At 36.5% G+C, this 27017-nt stretch overlaps 1 protein-coding gene across 6 annotated transcripts in view; it reads left to right on the top strand.

Moving 5' to 3' along the window:
• ATAD1 (ATPase family AAA domain containing 1) overlaps positions 1-27017 on the top strand; it is an 87986-nt gene that overhangs the window by 25930 nt on the left and 35039 nt on the right. For 3 of the 6 annotated variants that reach the window (XM_078345966.1, XM_009009923.4, XM_009009925.5), the window contains exons 2-4: positions 3381-3555; positions 21746-21844; positions 24027-24147. In XM_078345966.1, the coding sequence (XP_078202092.1) occupies positions 3394-3555; positions 21746-21844; positions 24027-24147 (382 nt within the window). In that variant the 5' untranslated portion in view covers positions 3381-3393. Of the gene's footprint in view, positions 1-3380; positions 3556-19794; positions 19895-21745; positions 21845-24026; positions 24148-27017 lie in introns of all 6 variants that reach the window. The other 3 variants (XM_078345968.1, XM_078345967.1, XM_035268406.3) reach the window with 2 other exon arrangements.

The following is a 27017-nucleotide window of genomic DNA, read 5'->3' as shown; positions in this document are numbered from 1 at the left end:
CAGGCCTTCATTGTCATAGGCTGTATTCGTAGGGCCTTTATGTCTGCGAAACTGGGACTTTTGAGTTTGAGAAACCCTTTGTGAAATACTGCAATGAATTAGGAGAGAAATACTACAGTGAATGCTATGTTATGAATGCTATACATGTTAATAAATTGCTCATAGATAGTACGATTTCAGAGTTCTCCACTCTGAAATGGAGAACTAAAAATGAAGCGACCTGATGCCATATTTGCCTAACAAATAACTCTAGCTTACAGTGTTTTGGGATGTTTCTTACTTGCATACAGCGCTATCATCATATATATACATATTTGAGTATTCATTTTGTTGAACCTAATGTTTATACAGGATTGAAATACACTCCCCGCTGTTGTATGCACATGCAGGTTTTCTTTATGTTCGCTGTAATGGTATTGTTGCTGTAACAGCTTTACACTGCAGGTATATCAATACCAAATGAATGATACATGAGTGTACAATAAAGTATATACAGATACAGTCTACAAAAAAGTCTCAGTTTCATTGAAGTATTGAAGTATTTTGAAGTAATTTTAAAAGGTGGACTACTATTTTACAGGTGGCCTTAGTAGACCTGTCTTTACTGTGTACTACGTTAATCATTTCAGAATTGGGAGAGATAGAAACAGGTTTTGTGTCTTGACCGTTTATAGGATTAAAAGTTGTTACTATCTTGATAACTGAGATGTGCTCATAACAGCCCTAATTTCTTCATGTAGTTCAATGAATATCCGAGAGATGACAGTTTTATCACTACCAACTCTAAACAAATGAACACATTTTACTGGAATGCCACGACTTTTCATAGATGAAGTTAATAAAACCCTTATCCTGTCTAAGTTATTTTCATCTATGAATTATTTCCACATAGTGATATAACACATTTCAACTGCATTTTCAACTTTGTGGACTAAAGACTAGAAAAGTCAGTTTTTTACTTATATGAGAAGTGAAATATTGTATAACCCATTTTTTTGGAATCCATGTTGTTGGAAGATAGCACACTTTGATTTGTTACATGAGAGATTTCAGTAAGGTACCTTCTCCTTTTTGGTTTATTTTGCTTTCTTTATAATTAATACAATAGCCAGGCAATGTGTTCTTTGAGAAAGTAGTGGTATCTTAACGATTATTGTATATCCAGTATATACTGGGCATCATAGATGTTCAGCAAGTGCTAATTTGAAGGAATTAAGTCACTTAACATTCCCTAGGCCAAAGTTTCTTTCTCCAAAATGAAGGCTTTCAATTATTTAGTTGTTAAGTTTTAATTAAATATAATTATTGTGAAGTGAATGGCTCCTAGTCATGGAGAAATGTGGAACCTTAACTTTCTGAAATCCTTTATAAGTCTGGTAGCGATTCTGTTGGAATGATTGAGTGGGAGGTTTTCTTCAGTTGCAATTTATCTGTTGAACAGATAATTTTTGAATAGCCTCTGTTTTGTGTGTGGCAATTATAAAGGTCTGCTTTTTGTGTGACAGTTATAAAGGTAGATAAGATATACATCTTGTTTATAAGGATTTAAACTCTAGTTGAATAGATATCTCAAAAGCTGAATAACGATTAAAAGCAAGATTATTTCTCAAGATAGTGTAATAGGGCAAAATGAATACTGTAGAAGATTCATGTGATTCGAAAATCTTTATGGAGCAGATAAAGTTGATTTTTGAAGTTTGGTTAGAATTTGACTAACCCTGGATGAATGAGGGTAAAGGGCCCATGCAGGGTACCAGATAGATGTGCTGAAGGGAAAATATATGTGGGATTTTCGGATGCTAGTGACTCCAGCTATTGGGCATCCCTTTGAAAAGGGGTAAAAGATAAAGTGCTTAAAATTGACTCACCTAGATTCTAGATTAGGATAGTTTTGAATGCTTGGGAATCCTGGAAAGGGAATACTTGTGAGTCTTGATTAAAGACAGGGAGTGTCTATCCTTGAGTGGTGGTGAAGTGTATAAAAGGAAATAAAAAATTTTTGGAGCTATTCTAGAGGAAGGAAGGTGAAGAGGCTCTTTAGTAGTAGTGAGAAGAGAATTTTAGAGCTGGAAGGACCATGGATATTAATCTATGCAGTACTTAACTTTCATCTGTTGCTGAGCCATACAAATTCTTTTTTTTTTCGTGTTTATGTGAGTGCAAATATATTTTTCCTTTTTCTTATATATCTCATAGCATTCAGCACACTCCTTTGCTGAGAGTATAATGGCATTATTTGAAGCTAAGATCCTATCTCCGCAAGTGTTACAGTCATATCATCTCTAGCAAGCTTATTCTTCCAGGTGGTTATTGCCATTGACAGAGCAGTGTATGTCTCCTGGAAGCCTAGCTTTGATTGATGTAGCTGTTCAGGGATATATGTAAAAGTAGGCACATTTGCCTCTTTTTTTTCTCTTTAGCTTGGGTGAGTGCTGTATTCTTGTAGTAGTTGTCTCAGTTCACGATTTTTCTAAATTCTATTACTTCCTACTTAGCTGGGTTGTTGGGAGCAATAGCATGGCTCAAAAAATTTAATGCAGCTTATTAATTGAGAAAATGGCATGATTACATTTAAGCAGGCCTTGAAAACTTTTAAATGTAGGCATGAGGAAAAAGTGAGTTAGTTTACAATTTGAATTTCACTCAAAAACTATCTGGTATATGGTACACTTAATGGAAGAAGTTCTTTTTTTTGAGACAGAGTTTCGCTCTTGTTACCTAGGCTGGAGTGCAATGGTGTGATCTCGGCTCACCGCAACCTCCGCCTCCTGGGTTCAGGCAATTCTCCTGCCTCAGCCTCCCGAGTAGCTGGGATTACAGGCACGCGCCACCAAGCCCAGCTAATTTTTTGTATTTTTAGTAGAGACAGGGTTTCACCATGTTGACCAGAATGGTCTCGATCTCTCGACCTTGTGATCCACCTGCCTTGGCCTCCCAAAGTGTTGGGATTACAGGCTTGAGCCACCGTGTCTGCCCGGAAGAAGTTGTTACAATCACATTAGTATTGTTGGGCTGCCTTTCTTCAGTTGGATTAGTGTTATAGTTGATACTTTCCTAGACTCTGAAATAGTTCCTAAAAGCTGTTTGAGTAAATACCTTAAGATATTTACTGTATTTTTCAAATAAAATGATTAATTCTACTACTAAATAAATCTTAGTTTCTAGCCTACTTCAGTTTGCAAGAAGAGCTTTAAATGTGTTCATTTATTTAACATTTAAAAATCCATTTCTCCTTAAAATGAAACACTTTTTTTAAGGTAGGTAATATTTTAATTTGACTAGAAGTTAATTTTTTCTTGATTAGTTTAAGCTACTTTGTTAGTCTCCCAATTTTAATAAGTATAGTTATTACCTAGTGACATTTCTGTTTGTTTTTTAAGGTTAACAATCAAGATGGTACATGCTGAAGCCTTTTCTCGTCCTTTGAGTCGGAATGAAGTTGTTGGTTTAATTTTCCGTTTGACAATATTTGGTGCAGTAACATACTTTACTATCAAATGGATGGTAGATGCAATTGATCCAACCAGAAAGCAAAAAGTAGAAGCTCAGAAACAGGTATGATTGAAATGTTTGAAGATCATTTTTCTTATGGTTAGCAAATATCTCTGCCCCCCCAACTAAAAATTTGGTAGAGTTAATAAATTATGAGAAATTGTACAAGACTCACATGAAAATGTATTGGTACCAATAGTTATTTTATTACTCTTAGAAAGTACTGGTTTATTATGACATTATTTCAAGTCATTTTTTACTATATAAGCAACTTAAAAGAAGAAAAACGAATTTAAAAAAATAATGTTTTGTTGTGAACATCTTCATTAGAATATTTTTGTCAGCTTTAAATGTAGGATCTAGGTAAAATTTTTTAGGCTAAACCAAAATATTTACCTTCAGTAGTGATAATGCCTTTTGCTGTGTATGACATTTGAAATGTGGAAAATACTGACACACTCTCAGTCTAAAACTTATAAGCTAATTAAAATTTAACTAATGGATTGCTCTAAACGTTGTTGATTATTAATATAAGCTGTAGTTTTTAACTTTTCACCTGCTGCCTCTTGTGGTCACTTCCTTTTTAAGATGATATATTTGGTTTCTATTTGCCATCAAAAAATAAAAACCTTAAAGGACTCTTAACAAATTTTTTGTGCCATTAGGTGGCTTTTTCCTTCTGGCTCCTTTTTGTTTTTGTTTTTGTTTTTTTAATAATAGCTAAAACATTTATATCTTAGTGAATATCTTATGATATAATAATATAATTTTTCTTATATTAACTGAATAAGATATTCATGGATTTTTAGATCTGTCTTGCGAGTTGTGACTGATTTATTCAATAAACATTTATTGAGTTCCTAGCAACTGCTTGGTACCAAAGAAAAAAGATTAATAAATCTTGTTCTTTCAAAATGCTATAGGCTAGTGTGGGAAATAGGGATGTAAATAAATGACTGTTTTACAATGTTGTGTGTAGCCTTTAAGTCAGTTAAAAGTGAAAACCACAAGTTTATAAACACTGCAGTAAGTATATATCTGAAAGGCACTTGGGATAATTCTGAACTTATTCCCTGAATTTGATTATAAAACAGTTGACTCAAGTTCTATATTATATTGTCAGCCCATTTGTAAGTCTCTAGGAAGTCTGACCAGGGTAGATTTAAAAAAACAAAGCAAAACAAAACAAAAATTTGAGTATATCTGTTTGTCAACCTAAGCACCGGTTTTTTTCTTTCTCCCACCTGAATCATGAAAGTCAGTTTAAGTCTGAGGTCAGAATATTACAATTTACATTGTTTCAGCATTTTAAAAAGCAGAGGTGTGACTTTTAAAGAGAATTTTGTCTTTTTATTCCCCTTGGCTTTTAGAAAACTAAATTTAGTTGCCAAGTACTGCATGAATAGACCATCATATTAAGCCTTCATTGAAAATTGTGTGTATAGTATTATTCTAAATATCAGGTATATGAAGTATTAGATACTGTGTCCTTCATAGTGCCCATGATAGGGAGACAAGACTTGTTTATGATAATATCAATTATAATAAGTAGCATATGCTAGTTGTAAGGAGAGGAAAAACAATTTTCCTTCTGCTGTTCTGAATTCGGATTTGGGCTCCTATAACAAAAGATCGATAAACAAGAGAAAAACAAACAGAAGCTTATTAACGTGTATCAAGCATGCAACCTATAGGAATACCAGAAATGAAAAAGTTTGGTTAGAACTTGAGTTTACATAGTATCTTGGCAAAGAAGCAAAAAGTTTTTAGAGAAGTGATTATAAGAAAAGGACCTTGAATCTCTAGGAGCAGCAAACTATGGGAAACTAATGATAGATGAAGACTAGTTAGTAAAGTTTGTTATGTAGATTCCTCTGGCTAAGTTGTCTCCTTTGATTAACTTTTGTCCTTCCTGGTAAAGAGAAGAGGAAGGACACCTTTGTGAATTTATGTCCTGCTTTTAGCAAATAGGGCAGACAGCTTTTCCTGTATCTGTTTTTTTCTAAAAGTTCTTCAGCTCAAAATAATTCTTGTGCTTAAGTGGCATATTTTGGTTTACACATGCCAGAGCATAATATTCAGTGGAGAAAAGTGCATGCGATACAGATGCTCACCAGCTCTAAGAAATACAATGTTGAGATGAAAGCGTCACAGAAGAGTACATATAGTGTGATTCCATATATGTTAACATTCTGAAACACGTATAACTAAACCTTAGAGAATCAAACATATGGTTACGTTAAAGAAAAGCAAGGAATGATTTCAATTTAGGACCGTGATTTTTTTCTGGAAGAGAAGAAGATCTGTATTTGGAGAGGGCCTCACAGAGGGACTTGGAAGGTAATGATAATGTTCTTATTCTTAAACCTAGATGGGTGTTGATTATATTGTGTTTATACCCCATCTAAATAGTCTAAGATATTATTTTATATCCCTAGTTATTAGTAAAAGCCCTTTAAGAACTTTAAAAAATGACCAGAGGAGTGGGAGTAAAACCACAATAATGTTTAGTGTATACAGAGAGTACTGCAGACAGTCATAGTGGTTCACTGTGGCAGTGATTCTCCATTAAAACACTTATGTTCAGCAAGGAAAGAATCAGAATTTGAGGAAGTTGGTGGGGTGGTAGATACTTTTTAAAACCTCAGAGATTATTTGGTTATACCTCTTCTCACTTCTTTCCCACTGTCTGGGAATCACTTGCATAAAGTCATCATAGCCAGAGAAAGAGAAGGTTGTGAAAGAGAACTGATTGTAAACATATTATGTATGGTCAAGGAGAAGAGGTCACATCTAAGAAAGTGATCAGTAAATATAGTGAAGTAATTAAAGCTTGCAGAGAGTAATCTCCATCTGGTGGAGGCAGCAAGTGTAATTTGAGGTAAAAGAACATGGTCATTCTAGAGTTGGGGAAAAGAAGAAAAAAAAGGAAAAAGTTAGCAGAGAAGGAGGAGTTAGAGAGGGGCTGCCTAAGAGGATGTGTAATGATTGGAGGAAGGTCCCAGAAGAATCAGGAGGGGTTGAGATCAGCAGTTATGGGAATATTTTTAAGGTAGAGTTGTTTTATTTTCAGTAGCACAAAGAGAAGAGGTTGTGATTAAAAGTGAGAGTGGAGGAGGTTGGGAGCCTATTTAAGTCAATGTGTGATCAGTATGTAAGGAGATTAAATCATTGTGGATTTTGAAACTTTAGGGCATGGTTGAAGAAAGCATGAGTTCATTGGAAACTCAATTGTTTTGTTACTATTCTCAAGCATTACTCAGCAACTTGATGGCAGATAGAGTAGTGTTAAACTAAACCTTGGGGCTGGAGCTGACTAGTGTAACAAGAAGGGTAAGGATTTCTAAGAAGAATTTAATTGAAGTAGTGACTGTCTGTTCAGGCCATTTAGAACGTTAAGTATTACCAGATGGAGGATAATTTAGTTGGAGAATAGAAAAGAATTAAGGAATTAGAATACACCTTAAGGGCAAGGATCAGGTGTGAATGTGGGAAGAGGAAGGGTGACTTCTGTGGTCAGAATGAGAGAGCATGGAATGTGAAAGCTTCCATGTAGAACACTTTGAGTTTACCAGATATTCAGTGGGCCCCATGTGATTATTATTATTTTTTTTTTTGAGACGGAGTTTCGCTCTTGTTACCCAGGCTGGAGTGCAATGGCGTGATCTCGGCTCACCGCAACCTCCGCCTCCTGGGTTCAGGCAATTCTCCTGCCTCAGCCTCCTGAGTAGCTGGGATTACAGGCACACGCCACCGTGCCCAGCTAATTTTTTTTTTTTTTTTGTATTTTTAGTAGAGACGGGGTTTCACCATGTTGACCAGGATGGTCTCGATCTCTTGACCTCGTGATCCACCTGCCTCGGCCTCCTAAAGTGCTGGGATTACCGGCTTGAGCCACCGCGCCCGGCCCCCCATATGATTTTAAAGGCAGTACATACAGTTTTGAGGTAGAAGATGATGTAGTTGCATCAAATCAGAAACAATATCCTGAAAGTATAGTGTTATGTTGGATTAAACAATATATTTGTAAATTTCTAGACTTGAAGTCAGGAAAACCTCCAGCCTGTGAAAGGGAGGAGATTTAATTGGTAATGAGAGAAGAGATGGTTTCAACATAGTGTTGTACAGGGACTGGATTTTTTTTCTGGGCATATACTGCTGCTTGGATCATATTTAGATGTAGTAGAAGAGTTTTGATAAGCTATGTTTTTGATGAAAGGGTGGGTTAATTGAGATATGTACTCTAATAGATTTAAAGTGCAGGATGAATAATCTATGTGTTAACTATTTTGGGAATTTATAAATACAGCCTTTTCTTTAGCCTATTAATTAGACTATATAGGCTGGGCACAGTGGCTCCCATCTGTAATCCCAGCGTTTTGGGAATCTGAGGCAGGTGGATCATCTGAGGTCAGGAGTTTGAAACCAGCCTGGCCAACATGGCAAAACCCCATCTCTACTAAAAATACAAAAATTAGCTGGACATGGTGGCAGGTGCCTGTAATCCCATCTACTTGGGAGGCTAAGTCAGGATAATCGCTTGAACCAGGGTGGCGAAGGTTGCAGTAAGCCAAGATCACACCCCTGCATTCCAGCCTAGGTGACAGAGCAAGACTGTGTCTCAAAATACTACTACTAATAATAATTAGACTATATAATTTTCTTGAAATTGTGGTTTAGTAGTCAAGGGCCATGAAGGAGTTCATACACAGAGTTATACACATGAAAGTGACATACTGTGACCTTAATTATTTAACTTAATGTCTTCCTATTTTTAGTCCTATCATAACACCATAGTCTTGAAAACTATTTCTGTTATTTTGAGAGAAGTAATAGCTGAAATATTCTATGAAGGAATAGTATAATGAAAAAACTTCAAAAACCTGGAACTCTCAACTGCCAGGAATTTTAAGAGCAGCTATCACAGAATGCCAGTTTGGAAGAGCTAACATTTGTTAACCCCAGAAAGATGTTGTGAACTCCATTGCCCGTCAAGTGGCTTTTAAACCCAATATTTACTGGAGCTGAGTCTCAGTAAATAAGAAAATTGAGGTAGGAGTCAGTAAGGAACAAGCAGTTAGTGTTGCCTAGGTGGGTAAGGGAGTAGATAGAAGTGATGAGGAAAGAAAAGCAATAGGAGCTGGAAACCAGAGGAGAAAAAAACTGCAGTATTGTTTTCTACACAAGCATAGTAGAAGAGCACTGTAGTATTGTGGATCCCAAATATCTGAGACAAGTCTCAGTTAATTTAGAAAGTTCATTTTGCCAAGGTTGAGGACATGCGCCCATGACACAGCCTCAGGAGGTCCAGATAACATGTGCCCAAGGTGTTCAGGGCACAGTTTGGTTTTAAACATTTTAGGGACACATGAGACATCATTCAGCATATGTAAAATGAGCAGTGGTTGGGTCCAAAAGAGGACAGCTCCAAGCAAAGGCCAGATAACTTGAAGCAGGGAGGGGGCTTCCAGGTCATAAGTAGATAAGAGACTGATGGTTGCATTCTTTTGAGTTTCTGAAATCAGATACGCATTTATCTCAGCAGAGGGATGACTTCGAATAGAATGAAAGGTAGGTTTGCCCTAAGCAGTTCTCAGCTTGACTTTTTCCTTTAGCTTAGTGATTTGGCATCCCCAAGATTTATTATCCTTTCATATTTCCCCCCCTTTTCTTTTTAAAAATCTTTTGGAGAAAGTATATTTCGAAGAAAATGAGTCTCTGGTCTCAGGTTTCTTCTGATCTCTCATGGCTAGGATAGTTTATTCCTCAACAGGTAGGTCCCGAGTTCTTAGGAAAGCTCATTTTTAACACGTTGTGAAATCTCATGTCCTGTGAGGAGAAAATAGGGAGAGGAAGGGAGAACAACAACAACAACAAACAATAAACAAATCCTGGAAAATTTATATAGGCCACATTACCCTGAAGTCCATACCTCCATAGGCAGGTATGAAAGTAGCTTATGTATGTAAGTAAGTTGCTTTTTTTCTGAAGTTAATGTTGTCTACCTTCAGTTCTTGGGGCATTAAGAAAGCACAGCTTAGTTTTCAGTGACTCCAAATTAGGAAAAATAGGCATAAAAAGAAGGGGAAAGAAATTGAAAACATTATTTTCAAGACTTGTAGCCAAGAAAAGTTTGAATTAGATTCAAACTATGAAAAAAAAAATAAAAATTGAAAAACATTAGGCAAGACTAGAATCTAAAACAGGTGTACTATAGTTTTTGAAACAATTTTTCTGTCTCCAGATTCCCATTTTTACTAAAGATAAATTATGGTAGGACTCATCTGCTTTTTTTTTTATTATTGCATTTTAGGTTTTGGGGTACATGTGAAGAACATGCAAGATAGTTGCATAGGTACACACGTGGCAGTGTGATTTGCTGTCTTCCTCCCCTTCACCCACATCTGGCATTTCTCCCCATACTATCCCTCCCCAGCTCCCCTCTCTGCTGTCCCTCCCCTATTCCCCCCAATAGACCCCAGTGTGTAGTGCTCCCCTCCATGTGTCCACATGTTCTCATTGTTCAACACCTGCCTATGAGTGAGAACATGCAGTATTTCATTTTCTGTTCTTGTGTCAGTTTGCTAAGAATGATATTCTCCAGGTTCATCCATGTCCCTACAAAGGACACGAACTCATCATTTTTGATTGCTGCATAATATTCCATGGTGTATATGTGCCACATTTCCCTGTCCAGTGTATCATCAATGGGCATTTGGGTTGATTCCAGGTCTTTGCTATTGTAAACAGTGCTGCAATGAACATTCATGTACATGTGTCCTTGTAGTAGAATGATTTATAATCCTTTGGATATATACCCAGTAATGGGATTGCTGGGTCAAATGGAATTTCTATTTCTAGGTCCTTGAGGAATCGCCACACTGTCTTCCACAATGGTTGAACTAATTTACACTCCCAGCAGCAGTGTAAAAGTGTTCCTATTTCTTCACATCCTCTCCAGCATCTGTTGTCTCCAGATTTTTTAATGATCGCCATTCTAACTGGCGTGAGATGGTATCTCAATGTGGTTTTGATTTGCATCTCTCTAATGACCAGTGAGGATGAGCATTTTTTCATATGTTTGTTGGCCTCTTGTATGTCTTCTTTTGTAAAGTGTCTGTTCATATCCTTTGCCCACTTTTGAATGGGCTTGTTTGTTTTTTTCTTGTAAATCTGTTTGAGTTCTTTGTAAATTCTGGATATCAGCCCTTTGTCAGATGGGTAAACTGCAAACATTTTTTCCCATTCCGTTGGTTGCCAATTCACTCTAATGACTGTTTCTTTTGCGATGCAGAAGCTGTGGAGTTAGATTAGGCCCCATTTGTCTATTTTGGCTTTTGTTGCCAATGCTTTTGGTGTTTTGGTCAGGAAGTCCTTGCGTACTCCTATGTCCTGAATGGTTTTGTCTAGCTTTTTTCTAGGGTTTTTAAGGTGTTAGGTCTTATGTTTAAGTTTTTAATCCATCTGGAGTTAATTTTAGTGTAAGGTGTTAGGAAGGCGTCCAGTTTCTGCTTTCTGCACATGGCTATCCAGTTTTCCCAACACCATTTATTAAACAGGGAATCCTTTCCCCATTGCTTGTTTTTGTCAGGTTTATCAAAGATTGTATGGTTGTAGATATGTTCTGTTGCCTCCGATGCCTCTGTTCTGTTCCATTGGTCTCTATCTCTGTTTTGGTACCATTACCATGCTTCATTTGCTTTCTTATGCTTGGCCTGATTATTTGTATACAATGCTGCAAAAATAATAATTATTTTGTGTTACATAGCGGTGTTGTTGTTGTTGTTGTTTGAGACATAGTCTTGCTCTGTCTCCCAGGCTGGAGTGCAGTGGTGGGAACTCAGGCGTGATCTGCCTGCCTCAGCATCCCAAAGTGCTGGGATTATAGGCATGAGCCACCATGCTGCCTACATAGGCTTTTAAATGGGCTTTGATGGAACTTTGTTGCATAGAAATAATCTCAAGTAAGACTTTTTTAAAGCCGAGCCCACCCATGGATTTGTACCACCAAATACCTATGAGTTGGGTGAATTCCCCTCCTCTTGAGGTTCCAAGATAAACTTGGGGTTCCTGGGCCTGTCAGAAAGTGACATTCTTTGCTTACTGCAGGTTAGAAACCAACCCTGTACAGGGACTGTGTAGAGAAGATAGGAGGCCAGTTTTCCCTAGGAGCTTTTATTGGCGCTGTAAGTCAAGTTTGATTCCTTAAAGGAAAGCGCCCCCATTCCAGTCAAAGCCTTGGCAAAATAACTAGTGTCTCCAGTTGTGTCCTGTTACAAATGAAAACAGATTATTGTTGCACTTATGCAAATAACTGTATTGTCATAAGTTACGAATACTCACAAATAGTTTCCAAATTTTGGAGAAAATGGAGAGAAACAAATATGCTCCAAATTTCATAGAAGTCTACTAAATTGTTAGAAGCTGTCAATAGCACAAAAGTTTCTTTTTAAAAAAAACAAAAGATCAGCAAGTTTTTAACAAAAAGTCAAAAACATTACTTCAGGCTTCTGTTAGTTTAGTCCATGCAGTTGATTCCTGTTCTGCTTGATGCTCAGGGACCTTTCAGCTCTCCGTAGTCCTGAAAGTTTTCCTTCTCTTCTGATGTCACAGTCTTAAATCAGAAACTTGAGTTCACGAGCACCTGTTGGAGTTTTATAGCTGATTATGAAACTACCTTCTAAAGAGGACCAAAAGAAGACAATTGTCCACGAATGACAAAAAGTTTTAGGGTAGCCAGAGTCAAAGACATAATTGACAAGGAAATTTGTTCCTTCTGTGGCACACAATAATTATACAATTATTACTGATAATGTACATTGTTATATCTGAATTATAGGAGTTTCTCATAATTTTGGAACACATAGCATCTCTACAAATACAGTCCAAGAAAACGAAATACCATCTCTTAGTTGATAGTGCTTTCTAAATTTTTATACTCATTATGCCATTTTTTTGGACTTTAGAGAACTTAGTATCTTAAAAGATTAATTAGGTCAAAAAAAAGACATAATTTGATTTTGAAAAGTTTGTCAAATATCAGAGGTTTAAAACACTTGTTATTACAGGTCATTGTAAAGTAAGTCATTCATTTGACCATTTAAAAAAGGTGAAAACCTTCATTCTTTGAAAGAGTAGACTTAATTCTCCAAACAATAAGACCTAATAAAAACAGCACGAAGCCAATTCAGTTTGTTTTTAAATTCTTTTAATCTCAGAAAAAAATTTTTTAATCTCAGTTTTTTTTTTTTTCCTGAGCAAACCAGACTTAATAATAATGGCATAGGAATGTTTTTGATAAACCCTAACATGTTAGGCCAGTTACCAAAAGGCAACAGAAGAGACCTGCACTGCACGAAGTATTACGTTGGAAGAAAACATTTCCTTTAGGCCTTCAGGAAAACATTGTTAGCATCAAGCCATAACAGACAACCCGAGGAAAAAATGATTTGAAGGAGAGTTACAATTTCACGCCCTTTAAAAGGGGAGAGAATACCTAATGTAGATAACAGCAGGATGGATGCAGCAAACCACCATGGCATATGTATACTGTGTAACAATCCTGCACAATCTGCACATGTATCCCAAAACTTAAAGTATAATAAAAAATGAAATTAAAAAATTAAAAAAAAATGGGGGAAGAGAAAACTGAAAATGGCAATATGCAATAAATGTTGAAGTTTAGGTTAGAAAAAATTAAAATCTCTTAAAATTTATTAAGAGCAAATTGATCCCTTAAGAAAATTTTATTGTTTTAACCAATGATTTAATGTATATAGTTTTTTTTAAAACATCAAGCCCAATCATTTCTAGAAAGACCATTATAATTTCCCTTTAAGGGTATAAAAGTTTTTTTTTTTTTTTTTTTTTAAGTAAGTTCTCTTATTGCGACCATTCATGATGTGCTTGGACTCTGGTTTGTCCTGACCATCCCGTTCTCATTAACAACCAGTCATTTTATTGTAGAACTAAATTTACCATACAAAATTCTTTCTCATTATTTCTTTTTAAGCTTTCTTAACAAAGCAACCCTCTTTATTTTTACAACTTTCTTTATAGCTCTCTTATTTCTTGGTTCTTCTACCTTCTTTAATATGTGATCTTTAAATAAGCTTTGAATTAGACAAAAATTGTTAACCTTTTTAAAAGGACACTTTTTTAGAAAGAATGGTTTTTTACAATATATTTTATTGAAATATCCTTTAATGTAACTTTAGATTCTAAATTATGATGAGTTTGTCTACAATTATTTATCCCATTACATTTGCCTAATTATTTTAATGGTTTACCTAGATTATTTATGAAAACTTCAATAGCCATCATTTAAAGTTATGGAACTGCCATTGCAAAATTGTAACTGAGACAGTGAAAAAGATCTGACCTAACTCACTCCATTTTGCTTCTAACTAACCTCCACGCTGTCCTTGTTCATTCCTGGGTATAGGCAGAACTAACTTTGGGAGGAATTTGGTTTTAGTTTAGCTTTGAAACAAAGGCAATAACAGCTTTTTGCCAAAACAAACCTTACTGCCTGTGTACTAGAAAACCTAAAGCCACAAGATTAGAAGTTATGGTAATCTTACTAAATTCAAGATGTAGCTATTTTTATTAAACAAATATTAGTGTCTTATTTATTAACAATTACACAAGCAAAGATCATTCTGTTTGGGCTAGGTTTATAGTTTTTAATCCCTATGCCAAATTTTGACGCCTTACAATATTTCTCAGGGATAAGTATGAATTGCTTGATGAATAAATGCAAACAAAAATGTACGTTTGCAATTCTTAAGATATTTCTGATATTACTTTACCAATAATTTTAAAGCTAGTTTATTAAAGATTTTACTTAAATTACATAAACTCAAAAAAGCATCTGACTAGTCTTCTCTTTTTTCCTGATAAAGTATTTGATTCAAGCACTTTTATTTTCTTAAGCCAGTTAGAGCTTTTTAATATATTTTCAATAGTGAAACATTGTGTACACAATACAAATACATAGACATATTAGACATGCTGATAGAAATACATATTATAGATTCATAAAAACCGTTATTTTCCTGTCTTAGACTTTCAAATTCTTGATAACCTTTTCTACTACCCTAGGCAGTTGTCAGCTAATAGCCTTTAATTTGCATATTAAAGGAAACAACTCAGGTGCAAATCAAATAGAATTTACACCGTAAAGTATGGAGAGAAAAAGTGTAGTGTGCTAGAGGGAAATTAAAATGGATTTAATTGCCATAAAGCTATGGAAATTATAAAGGCCTTTTAAACACACACATGCATGCACTCACACACACACAGAAAGATCCTATAGCTTTTACTTCAGAACTTTAGCCATGAGATAAATACAAATTCACTGGCTTGCAAAATAAATAAATAAATAAATAAAATTACCTTAGATCCAAACAGTGATTTTTATCTTAGGAGAAAAATAACAGAAGATTTAAAGCAGGCAGAAAAGAAGAAAGACAGAAAAAGAGAACTTAGGAACTCTGTAGTTTTTAGTTCAACCTTAGGGCTCTTTTTCCTTAATACAAATGTGCACAAAGACCATGTTACTTCCATTTTATATAAACTCTGGCAAGTAGAGGTGCCGTAAAACCTACGGAGTGCTTGAAAGGGGATCATTCTCCTTGTTTTCTCCTCATTCTTAGATTGTTTCCCACCTTTTCTTAAAAGGAGGAACTGAGCTGTGGGCTATGGTTTTTGTGTGTGGATTGATGTGTGCTGTTTGTGGGCAGGACTCCACAGTGTGTCGCCACTGACTTGTTTCCACCCTCTTAGTGGCTCAGTTTCTCTCTCCAGAGGTCCATGACCTCTGAGAGGGCTCAAAACATGGGGTGATTAGGCCTCATCTGCGTTTCCTGGACAAGCCATTTTAAAAATTAATCTATGTTGGGAATTTTCTTGTAAGGCCATTGCACGTTGAGGGAGGTTAACCCCCTATCCACTCTAACTAGGCCCCTGGTCACCCAGGGGTGCCTTTTGGCTGGGAGGAGCAAAATACCCTATCTCTTCAGAGCTGAGAAAACACAGTCTCTTGTTTACCTATGAAAACAACCATTCAGTTTCACATGCAAATGCACACAGAAAATCCAAATCGAGATTAATTTTGGGAGAAAAAGCAATAGAGAAGACCCTTTAGAATGCATCTCTGAAGCAGAATTAGGATCCTTAAACAGCAACTTCCTGGGAGAAGAAAAAAGCCAAGACCACTTCCTGTAAGCTGTGCTCAGCCACCCATAACTTTGGAGCTCTTGTTCACCATTACACACCACAAGGTCACATCCTTTCACGGTAACGGTACAAGGTAATCTCTGGTACCCCCAAGCCAAAGAGGTCAGGTCATGTAATACAGGAAAACAGAGATTTAGACCTAAGAAGAATCTGCCCATGACTCTGGAAACTCCACAAAGAAAACAGAACACTCCAAAAGGGGTGAGTGGCGCCTTTGTTCTCAATTCTTTAAATGGGTTCAAGTCATTACAAACCTCTAGATTTTTTGGTACTGCAGATAGCAGGAGGTATAGGGTGAAAGAAAAGTAAACTAAAGAACATCTTGTTTTTTGAGACATTAAGCAAACGTAGAAACCAAGCCATGGATTTTTGCTTTTTTTTTTTTTTTTTCTTTCCCTTTTGCAGCTGTGAGGAATTTTAGCCAACTTAGAGAGGCTTTGTTACCCATAATTTGGAATTCTCACTTGGGTTTGACCAAATTGAGTTTGTCAAATCTGGTGGGAGAAAGACCAGAACAAACAACAACCTAAGCAGTATGATCACTGACAGCTCTAATGGTAAGGAGAAATTAAGACCAGCTAGTTGTTAAACTTTATCCAGGATAAAACCCCACTTCAGCTACTTACCTAGGGATAGGTCTCAGGCTGAAGACTGCTCTCTGCCATCGTAGAAGCAGTAAAAAAGCCGAACTTGGCCAGGCGCGGTGGCTCAAGCCTGTAATCCCAGCACTTTGGGAGGCCGAGGCAGGTGGATCATGAGGTTAACGGATCGAGACCATCCTGGTCAACATGGTGAAACCCCGTCTCTACTAAAAATTACAAAAAATTAGCTGGGCACGGTGGCGCGTGCCTGTAATCCCAGCTACTCAGGAGGCTGAGGCAGGAGAATTGCCTGAACCCAGGGGGCGGAGGTTGCGGTGAGCCAAGATTGCGCCATTGCACTCCAGCCTGGGTAACAAGAGCGAAACTCCGTCTCAAAAAAAAAAAAAGCCGAACTTAACCTTCCCTGAAGAGTGAGCTCAAACTCCGTGAACGAGTTACCTGCCTTCCATCATCATGGAAGCAGGAAATCTTGCCATCCTTGTTGGAAGCAAGTACAACTCCAAAAAAAGGGAGTTGTATAGCAAAATAAACTTTAGGTCTTCACCAAGTTTTGAGAGATCAGGGATTCTCTGGAGGGGGTACTCACAGACATTAGCAAATAGTACTATTGGTTTGAACCATAAAGTTAGCTCACGCTGGTATCAAGCACCAATAGGAGATTTGTCAAAGGTCAGGGGCACCTCTACTCCGAATCCCTTCATGGTTACCAAAATGTGAACCCCAAATATCTGAGACAGGTCTCAGTTAATTTAGAAAGTTTATTTTGCCATGGTTGAGTACACGCGTCCATGACACAGGTCCTGACAACATGTGCCCAGAGTGGTCAGAGCACAGTTTGGTTTTATACATTTTAGGGAGATGTGAAACATTGATCAACATATGTAAGACGAACATTGGTTCTGCCTGGAACACGAAGCAAAGGCAGGACAGCTTGAAACAGGGAGGAGGCTTCCAGGTCATAGGTAGATAAGAGACATATGCTTGGATTCTTTCTAATTTATTAGCTTCTCCAAAGGAGGCAATAAGATATAAATCTATCCCAGTGAGCAGAGGGGTGACTTTGAACAGAATGGAAGGCAGATTGGCCCTAAGCAGTTCCCAGCTTCGCGATTTAGGGGCCCCAAGATTTATTTTCCTTTCACAGTATAAAGCCATCATACCCAAGAACTTTCAGAATACAAATGGTAAAATGAGAGGAAAGAGATATAAGTACACTAAAAGAGTATCACTGTTTCCACATGTATGGAAGAAGGTGTTTTCCAGGGTTTTTTTTTTTTTTTTTTTTTTTTTCTTTTTTTGAGACGGAGTTTCGCACTTGTCACCCAGGCTGGAGTGCAATGGTGCGATCTCGGCTCACTGCAACCTTTGCCTCCTGGGTTCAGGCAATTCTCCCGCCTCAGCCTTCTGGGTAGCTGGGATTACAGGCACGCGCCACCATGCCCAGCTAATTTTTTTTGTATTTTTAGTAGAGACGGGGTTTCACCATGTTGATCAGGATGGTCTTGATCTCTTGACCTCGCGATCCACCTGCCTTGGCCTCCCAAAGTGCTGGGATTACAGGCTTGAGCCACCGCGCCCGGCCGTTTTCCAGAGTTTTAATTTAAGTTTGTGGTAAGTGATTATACCAAGCATATAAACATGGTTACATACTCAGAATGATTGCTTGCTCCCATTTAAATGCATTTCTAACAAGCTTTATATCAGTGATGCCTCTGCCTACACTTAAAATTGGAACACTTCAGCTGTGACCTTGGTAAACAGATCAGAGGTTGTCCTTGTTTCTAACTTAGGTTTAATTTGTTCATCTCTGAGTTTTCACACTTGTTAATGACATGTCCAACTTTCTAAACTGATTCTTCCAAAAGGACACTTTTATGAATCTTTTAGAACCTGAATGAAATTAGTGTTAGCTCATAAGTATTTTCTTTGCTGCTGCTTTCCTTCCTTCCTCACTCCAGGGAAAAATATTAGTTGAATATGTCCTAGTCCACTTTTTAATCTTTTTTAAAAAATAATACTTTACATGGAGAATAAATGAAATTGCATGAAAGAGTAAAAAAAAATGTGAAAGGGTAGAAAATCATATGGAACAGTTAGCGAAAGATGGGTATACAGTAAAAAGTAAGTTTTCCTGCTTCCTTTGGCTTGCATACACTCCCCATCAACTCATTTTTCCCTTATAGAAGCAACCACTTGGAGAGACCCACTTAAAAAACAATCAAACCATGGCGACTTGAAAATATAATTTTCAGTAAGCTGTAAATAAGAAAGCATGTATAAACATATGCCATTTTTTATAGTAGTTCAATCATAATTTTGGTTTTCTGGTTAAGATTCTAATGATTCACTTAAAAGTGTCAAAACCAGGCAACTGTATAACTTGTTCCTGGGACACTGTTTGGTGGCAGTTTTGATGTGTTTTCCGGTGCTTTTCATTTATTTGCTAGCCATGTATGTTCTCTCAAATGAGGAATATTAGTGTTTTAGCAGAATATGGGCTTCAAAATTAGACAAGTCAGTATTTGAGCTCTATTAACGTCACTTCCTAGCTGTATGATATTGGCATTTCTTTTAATTTCCCTGATCTGTAAATTTCGATCTAAATAAGGGTAATAATAGTACTTTTCAGGTTAATTTTTAGAGTTGATTGTAAATTACGTAGCACAGTGCCAGCCATAGCATAGGTGCTCAGTACAGTCATTAGTTCCTTTTTCCTTTTCTGTTAATGGCATGCAACCTGAAGACATTGTTAAAGTGGGACTGCTGTTGCTGGAAAGAGATCTTAGGTAAATTTGACAAGATAACGTTTTCTATCTCTATAAACTCAACATTATCATTCATTTTTCATTTTTATTTAGGAAGTTCCAGAAGGAAATAAAGGCTGTTCTTTAAATCAAGAGGCAGTTGTGGCATAGAGTAAAATTTTCGGAACAACTAGCTAATAGGGAGAAAAACAGGGTTTCCTCAGATCAGGCATTGTTGACATTTTGGGCCAATAATTCTTTGGGATGGGAAAATGGAGGCTGCCCTCTGCCTTGTAGACTTTCAGTGGCATATCTACCTCTACTGACTAGATAGATGCTGGTATCACCCTACCCCCAAGTGTGACAACCAAAGTATTTCCAGACTTTGCGAAATGTCCCCTGGGAAAACTACTGTCTTTGAGCATTGCTTAAAAAGAACACATGTGGGAGGGTTTCACATTTACTGTAGCATAATGAAAATGAGTAAATGTTATTCAGATGCTAAAATAGGATACCTTTTATAACTGACGTATAAATTATTAATGGCAATAAAAGAGAAAGTATTTAAAAGAGATAAAGGAATCTATAAAAAAATTATCTGTTGATTCAGTGATTTTACAGCGACAGGACAAACAAGAGATTTATTCTATTTAGTTATGTGAGGTGGTTCATAGCACTTTAAAAAATTTTTTTTGACATGTTTCTCTCATGTTCAGGCTGGAATGCAGTGGCATGATTATGGCTCACTGTAGCCTTGACCTCCAGGGCTCAAGAAATCCTCCTGCCTCAGCCTCCAGAGTAGCTAGGACTGTCGGGGTATGCTACCACATCCAGCTAATTTTTTATTTTTTGTAAAGATGGCATCTCACTATGTTGCCCAGGCTGGTCTTAAACTCCTGTGCTCAAGCAGTGTTCCTGACTTAGACTCCCAGAGTGCTGGGACTACTCATGTGAGCCCCCATTCCTGGCCCCCATAGTGTAGCAGAAGTGGCCATGGGAAATGGATCTCTTGAACACACCGAATAAAGGAGGGAGGAGTTTATTCTGCCGGGAGACCAGGCAGTAATTTGTCAAAAACCCAGCTCCCCTAACAGAGGAAGGTTCTGCCTTTATATAGGCTTATACTTCAGATGTTACATGTGGAAGAATCTTAGGTTCATAGTTTTAGGACTCACGTGTGTAAAGGTTTTGGTTTACAGTTTCAGGAATCACATATGAAAGGGGTCTGGTTTACAGTTTTAGGACTCACATGTGAAAAGGTTTTGGTTTACAGTTTTAAGTAAAAATAGTACCTTCTGGAGAGTTTCCCCAAGGCCTAGCCTGTCGCCTATAGGAAGGTAAAACTGGAGGCACCAGTCAGTCAAACTTTTCTTCTATTGAAGTGCAGCTTGATAGTCAAAGGGGAAGTTGATCTGAGAAGCCTGGGTCTCCCTCTTCAATAGTACTTAAAAAAAAAAGCTATTAAACACATTTATCCTAACGTCCTAACCATTCTTTAACTAAAATGCTGTGTGATGTGAATTCCCTTTTAGAGCAGTCATAACCCTGGACAGAGAACAAGATTCTATTTTAGCATTTTAGGAAAACGTAGGAACCAAAATTTAGGAAAACATGATATACCAGAGTCACTTCATTTCTACAATGTTCACTTGATTGAAATGTGAATTTGTTATGTATAGATTTGTAAAGACTCTTTTGTGGTTACAAACTCCAGTCTTAAAATTGAAGAAATCAGGGCAAATATGTGTCTTAAGTATGGACTCTAGAGTTGGACTCCTTGAATTTATATTTTGTTTCTTCTGTTTGCTAACTTTTAACCAAAGGCAAATTACTTAATCATGCTAAGCTTCAGTTTCTTTTTCTGTGTTTGGGAAAAATTATGCCTATCTCATAGTATTGGCTCTGAGGAGTCAGTAAATTAATCCTTTTACTGTATTTTGGCATAATATTTGGCACACTCAGTAAATGTTTTTCATTATCTTTATGTTAATTGAAAGCTTTGTTGTATTTCTGGAACTAATAGGTTTACTGCTGATTTTGCCATGCTTTGAGAATATATGCAAATAAGTATTTAGAGTTATTTTTATTATGACTCTGATTGCCTGGTCCCAGGAATTGACTTTTCTCTAAAAGGGGCAGCATATCAGAGCAGTTTAAAATGGGATATATATGACCATCTATTGTAGTTACAGTTTTTTTCCCTATTAGCCAGGAATGATTTGAAGGAAGTTGGACATAGATACCCAGTTTAAAGAAACTTCAGTTATACATTTCTTGCCCTCCTTAACTCCTCTGTCTTTTATCTTGACATTTTACCTGTACCTGTCATGATAGTCTTATTAGGAAAGAGAAACTAAGCTGTATCCTAGAGTCTCAATGAAACAATGGGAGCCCCTCTTGGAAGTACATGATTTCTTCAGTCACATACCCTGTTTTCTCATTTCCTAAGAGGTGGTTAAATTTCCCTGGTTTCTGGGGAGTAGAGCATCAAATCTTTTCTTTACCTAAGAGCTCACAATGGAGAAGGCTAAGATCAAGGGACCTAGAATATCCTTGGGAATTTCTTGTTTATCTGTTCATTGCTCTTTAGACTTTACATATATCTATTTCAAAGTGCTGCTATCTAAATATCAAACCAAAGGAGGTTGCTTGTTCTTTTCTTTCTAGGCAGAAAAACTAATGAAGCAAATTGGTGTGAAAAATGTGAAGCTCTCAGAATATGAAATGAGTATTGCTGCTCATCTAGTAGACCCTCTGAATATGCATGTATGTATCTTTAATCTTATTTAAGATTTTTTTCTTGGGGGGATGTCTAGCATTTTGTGTCAGGGGTCCTAAAGATCATGGCCAGGTTCATTTATTCTTTGGTTGAATCATAAGACTCAGCATATAGTTGTATTCCTGAATATGATTTATTACACTGAAAAGATACAAGGCAAAATCAGCAAAGGGAAGCGAGGCAGCATAGGATGAAGTCTGAAGGAAGCAAGGCACAAGATTCCAAGTGGAGACACACAGTGCTTAATTAGTGAATCAAGTTGTGACATCACATGTGTGATATTATCACCAGGAAAGCTCACTGGAGACTCAGTCCTTAAGGTTTTTATAAGGGGCTGATTATGTAGATTCCCTCTTCCTTTAAATGTATCAAAATTCTAGGCTCCCAGAAAGAAAATGGGTGTTTCACCATAAACCATATTGTTTGCACAAACAGTTCAGGCACAGTGAGCTGTTCTTGTCAGGAACTGGTGGGACTCTCCTGAAATCTAAGTTTCCACATGCCAACCAAGGGCCAGTCTTGCAAGTTCGCCTTTCTAAGGATAACAGTCTCAGGCCTACTTTGTCAACTCTTTTCTGTACACATTTGTTTAGTAAAACTTGTACTTTTAAATATTTGCCTTTGTGGTATATAAAACATACTGTTTTAAGTCATGTGGATATTTGTTTTATGGAGTTTAAACCTAGATTTTAATAATATGATAACATAGCCTTGGCAAATGATTTCCTCTTTGAGTCTGAGTTCCCTCATGTATAATCCAGAGATAATAATAACTGCTTTCCCTACTTTATAAGGATTATTTTGAGGATCAGATTGATATAATGTAGAAGATCCTATATGAATATTTTGTAACAACAGGTATAAATTTATAAATTCTATAAATAGAATATATTTGCCTAATAGATTGTCATATTGCTATAAATAAGTAGAAGGAAATAGCCCCATCTCCAAATCTAGAGAATTGTGCAATGTCTTATAATAGCTATGTATACAGAAATATACACATACCTTAGAATTAAGCCTGCGTTTGAATTTGATTTATAAATTTACAATAGTACCTTCTTAGAACCCTGCCTATATTGATTTCTGAATAAGTCTGTACTAACAGACTTAGTTTTTTTTGCAGTGACAATGAAAGTTACTTTTTTCAGATCTGGCTGCTGGTTTACACCTTCCCTTTTTATCTTTTTTTTTAACAGTATGAAGAAAATGAATCTTTTGTAAAGTATTGCTTCTGATTGACTCTACCTACAGCTCCTTTGCTGTGCCAGTCCCTTTCAGTTAGCTTATTTCCCTTCAAAAACATTTTTTTAAGTTGAATCCAAAGGTTTTTCTTGTCTGTTTTGGAAATATGTATGCCCTATTTTTATTTATAAAGATACTTGGTTAAGTTTTAACATAGGTTTACTTTTGTGTGTGTGTGAGACAGAGTCTTGCTTTGTCACCCAGGCTGGAGTACAGTGTGCAGTCTCGGCTCACTGCAAGCTCTGCCTCCCAGGTTCAAGCAGTTCTCGTGCCTCAGCCTCCAGAGTAGCTGGAACAGGCATGCACCACCGAACCTAATTTTTTTTTTTTTTTTTTTGTATTTTTATTACAAAAAAAATACATGTTGGCCAGGCTGGTCTTGAACTTCTGATCTCAAGTGATCGACTCACCTTGGCCTCCCAAAGTGCTGGGATTACAGGTGTGAGCGACCATGCCTGGCCCATAGGTTTACTTTTGATGGATAAAATTCAGAAGTCATGTGTTGTAAGACCTTATTTCTTAAATTAATTTCTATGATGCTTGACAACATCCTCTGTAGAATAGGTACATTCCGGATGGGCTCTTTCCCATCAGCCAGTGCTAAAATAGTCTCAGCTTGTTCTCAATATTCTTGTGGCAGAATATTTCCTCCTTATAAGTGAAATGAATTCAGGTTATCAGACCCTGGCAGATTTTTGAGTACCTGACTTACAGATTTTTAATAGTGGATAGTTGACTATTAAATTCCTTTTTCCAGTTTTGTAGTAGTTTATTTATTTCATTATTGCTTGGAAAAGTCTTTACTTATGTTAATATATAATTTTAACTTATTTATGTATAATCATTGCCATTTTGGGAGGGTTTTTTTTACTTTAGTGTGTGTACATTTGTAGTAAAATTCATGCTGATCTTAACTTTGGCCAGGTTACTTGGAGTGATATAGCAGGTTTAGATGATGTCATTACGGATCTGAAAGACACCGTCATCTTACCTATCAAAAAGAAACATTTGTTTGAGAATTCCAGGCTTCTACAACCTCCAAAAGGTATGGTAAAAGGTATATATTTGCCTAAAGCATTAAAATCCTAGAAAACACTGAAACTTTCTGCCATTGTACAATGAGTTTTTGTGAAATCAGATTCTCAAGAGGATCCTGAGATCCAGGCAAACAATTTCTTAAAATATTTGCTCATTCTTCAGCTTCTGAAATCGAGATAAACTTTTTCCCTATATTTACATGTTAAGTAATCTTATTTCTGTTTCATTTTTCTTCCAAATAAATTGAACTTTGGAAAATCAAGATCAAAGAAAAATTCAATCATAATACAAGGATTTTTTTGTTTTGTTTTGTTTTCAAGCCAAGATGTTTTTTTCTTTTTTCACAACTCTAGTGAATTTTTTTCCTGCTAATGATCTTATTTTTAGAATGTAGTGATTCATTTCAGGAAATATGATCTGCAGATTAACTAGAAATTAAATATTTCACTTCAATGGAGTCGTTTCCTTATTCATAATCACTTTGAAAGTCTTGGGATGCAAGAATTGAATGTGCTTATAGCTGCATCATTAAGTGTAATTCTTGTTCATTCAACTATTTCGATTCTTTTCTTTCTTTTTTTTTTGAAATGGGGTCTCACTCTGTGACCCAAGCTGAAATGCAGTGAGATGATCTTAGCTCACTGCAACTTCCGCCTCCCAGGCTCAAGTGATCCTCCCACCTGAGCCTCCTGAGTAGCTGAGACCACAGGCACGCTCCACCACGCCTGGCTCATTTTTTTGTTTTTTTTGTGTGTGTTTTTGGTGATGACAGGATTTTACCAGGTTGCTCAGGCTTGTCTTAAACTCCTGAGTTCAAGTCCTTCACCAGCCTTGGCCTCCCAAAATCCTGGGATTACAGGCATGACCCCCAGCTTGTACAACTATTTCTGTCATGCTTAAGGCTTGTTAAAGGTGATTAAGATGAAGTGTACATAATTTACAGTGAGAGAGATATGTGTGTGGTATACTATGGCGTTCAGATCTAAATTCCATGAGACAGCTTATTTAGCAGAGGCTCCTATCTTATGTATTGCAAAAATTAGATGGGTTTGATATATGTTGTTAGTTAAGACTGAACTCAAATTATTAGTCACATTGATTTTTCAAAAGTGGATCTTTAAAAATATCAAAATGGCATTAAGTATGTTTAAATTTTAATGCTTATAATTTTCTAAATTTGCAGCTATATCAGTAAAGTGGATTAATTTACATATCAAAGGTAACTGAAGCCTATACCTGTGCATTTTTATGAAGTATATAATTTTTGTTTCTGGAAAGTGGAGGATGACAGTTAACAGCAAAAATGACATTTTCTTTGTGTTAAAACAACCAAGCTATTATAACAACACTGCCTGTAGTTTTTCCTAACAAAACACATTTAGTTTATTAGGATTTTTGTATTTTTTTATTAGAGATAGGGTTTCATCAGGTTGGCCAGGATGGTCTCAATCTTTTGACCTCGTGATCCACCTGCCTTGGCCTCCCAAAGTGCTGGGATTACAGGCGTGAGCCACCGTACCCGGCAGGTTTTTGGACAATTTTTAATCAAGAATAACAGTTTTGAGGATCATTAATTTACTTTTTGACTTTCAACATAAATTGAATATTAGTTTATAGAAGCAGAGTATAAAATCAGATGTATCCCTTTTTGTTCCATTTTGGAACTGGAAATAGGTTACCTAGACTAGAGTTATTGGCAATTTCATCTTATTCTTAGACAGTTTATTGCTATCTGAGCTGAAATGATTAATGCTTCACATAGACTACAAAAAAGTTAATTTGAGAATGACTTATGCAGTATCCATGCAGTGCATGAGGCCATATGTAACCAATAAGATTGCATATATATATATATATAAAGTTGAAGCTAATGCACACCATCATGCCAGTAATTGATGACAGGGAAGTGTCATACATAAGAAACTGATGGTTATATTTAAAAAGTGATTTTTTTCCCCCAAACATTTAAAAATTTACAACAGTTAAAATTCCAACAAAATTCCATCTGAATACCATATGACTTCCTCTGTAAACTTTCTGATTTCTTTATTGTTATTTTGTCATGTAAATTTTATTATATTTGTGAATGTTATCATACTTCATGTTTTGGTGCATTCTTTAAAATCTGAATAACCTAAGGAAAAAATTATAAGCATAGGTTTTCTGAGGTTATAAAGACCCATATTCTCCTCAAATTTATATTTAAGCAGATTTTTATAGATGTTTATTTTTGTACCAATAGGACTAATTTTATATTAAAGCCAATAAATAGTTGTCTAAAAAAGAAAAAAGTTAGTCACTAATAAGGTGGAATATTTGTTGCAAATGAGGATTATCTCAAAGTTGGATTGTTTGTCCCAGCACTTTTTGTCTTCCTTATCTTTTTTTTTTTTAAACAGAGTCTTACTCTGTCACCTAGGCTGGAGTGTAGTGGCGTAACCATAGCCCACTGTTGCAGCCTCCCGGGCTCAAATGATCCCTCTGCCTCTTGGTCCTGAGTAGCTGGAACTGCAAGGCATGTACCACCATGCCCACCTAATGTTTTAATTTTTTGTAGAGGCAGGGTCTCACTTTGTTGCCCAGGCTGGTCTCAAACACCTGGGCTCAAGTAGTCCTCCTGCTTCAGCATCGCAAAGTGTTGGGATTACAGGTGTGAGCCACTGTGCCCAGCCTCTTCTGAAATCTTTTATTTGCATGTAAGCACTTACTAAGTAAGGTCATTAACAAAAACATCTGTCTTAAAAAGGGATTTAAATTTTTAAGCCTCTACAAAGCATAAGATGATAAGCACAGAGTTTTATTTGTTGAAATTGGTTGTAAAAGTGTCAGATTAAGCTCAAGGAACTAATTTAAAGGTCGCAAAGCTAATAATTAAAG

The sequence above is a fragment of the Callithrix jacchus genome, chromosome 12 (genome assembly GCF_049354715.1).
Source record: "Callithrix jacchus isolate 240 chromosome 12, calJac240_pri, whole genome shotgun sequence".
NCBI classification, from domain to species: Eukaryota; Metazoa; Chordata; class Mammalia; order Primates; family Cebidae; genus Callithrix; species Callithrix jacchus.
This window is presented reverse-complemented; position numbering and strand designations above follow the sequence as displayed.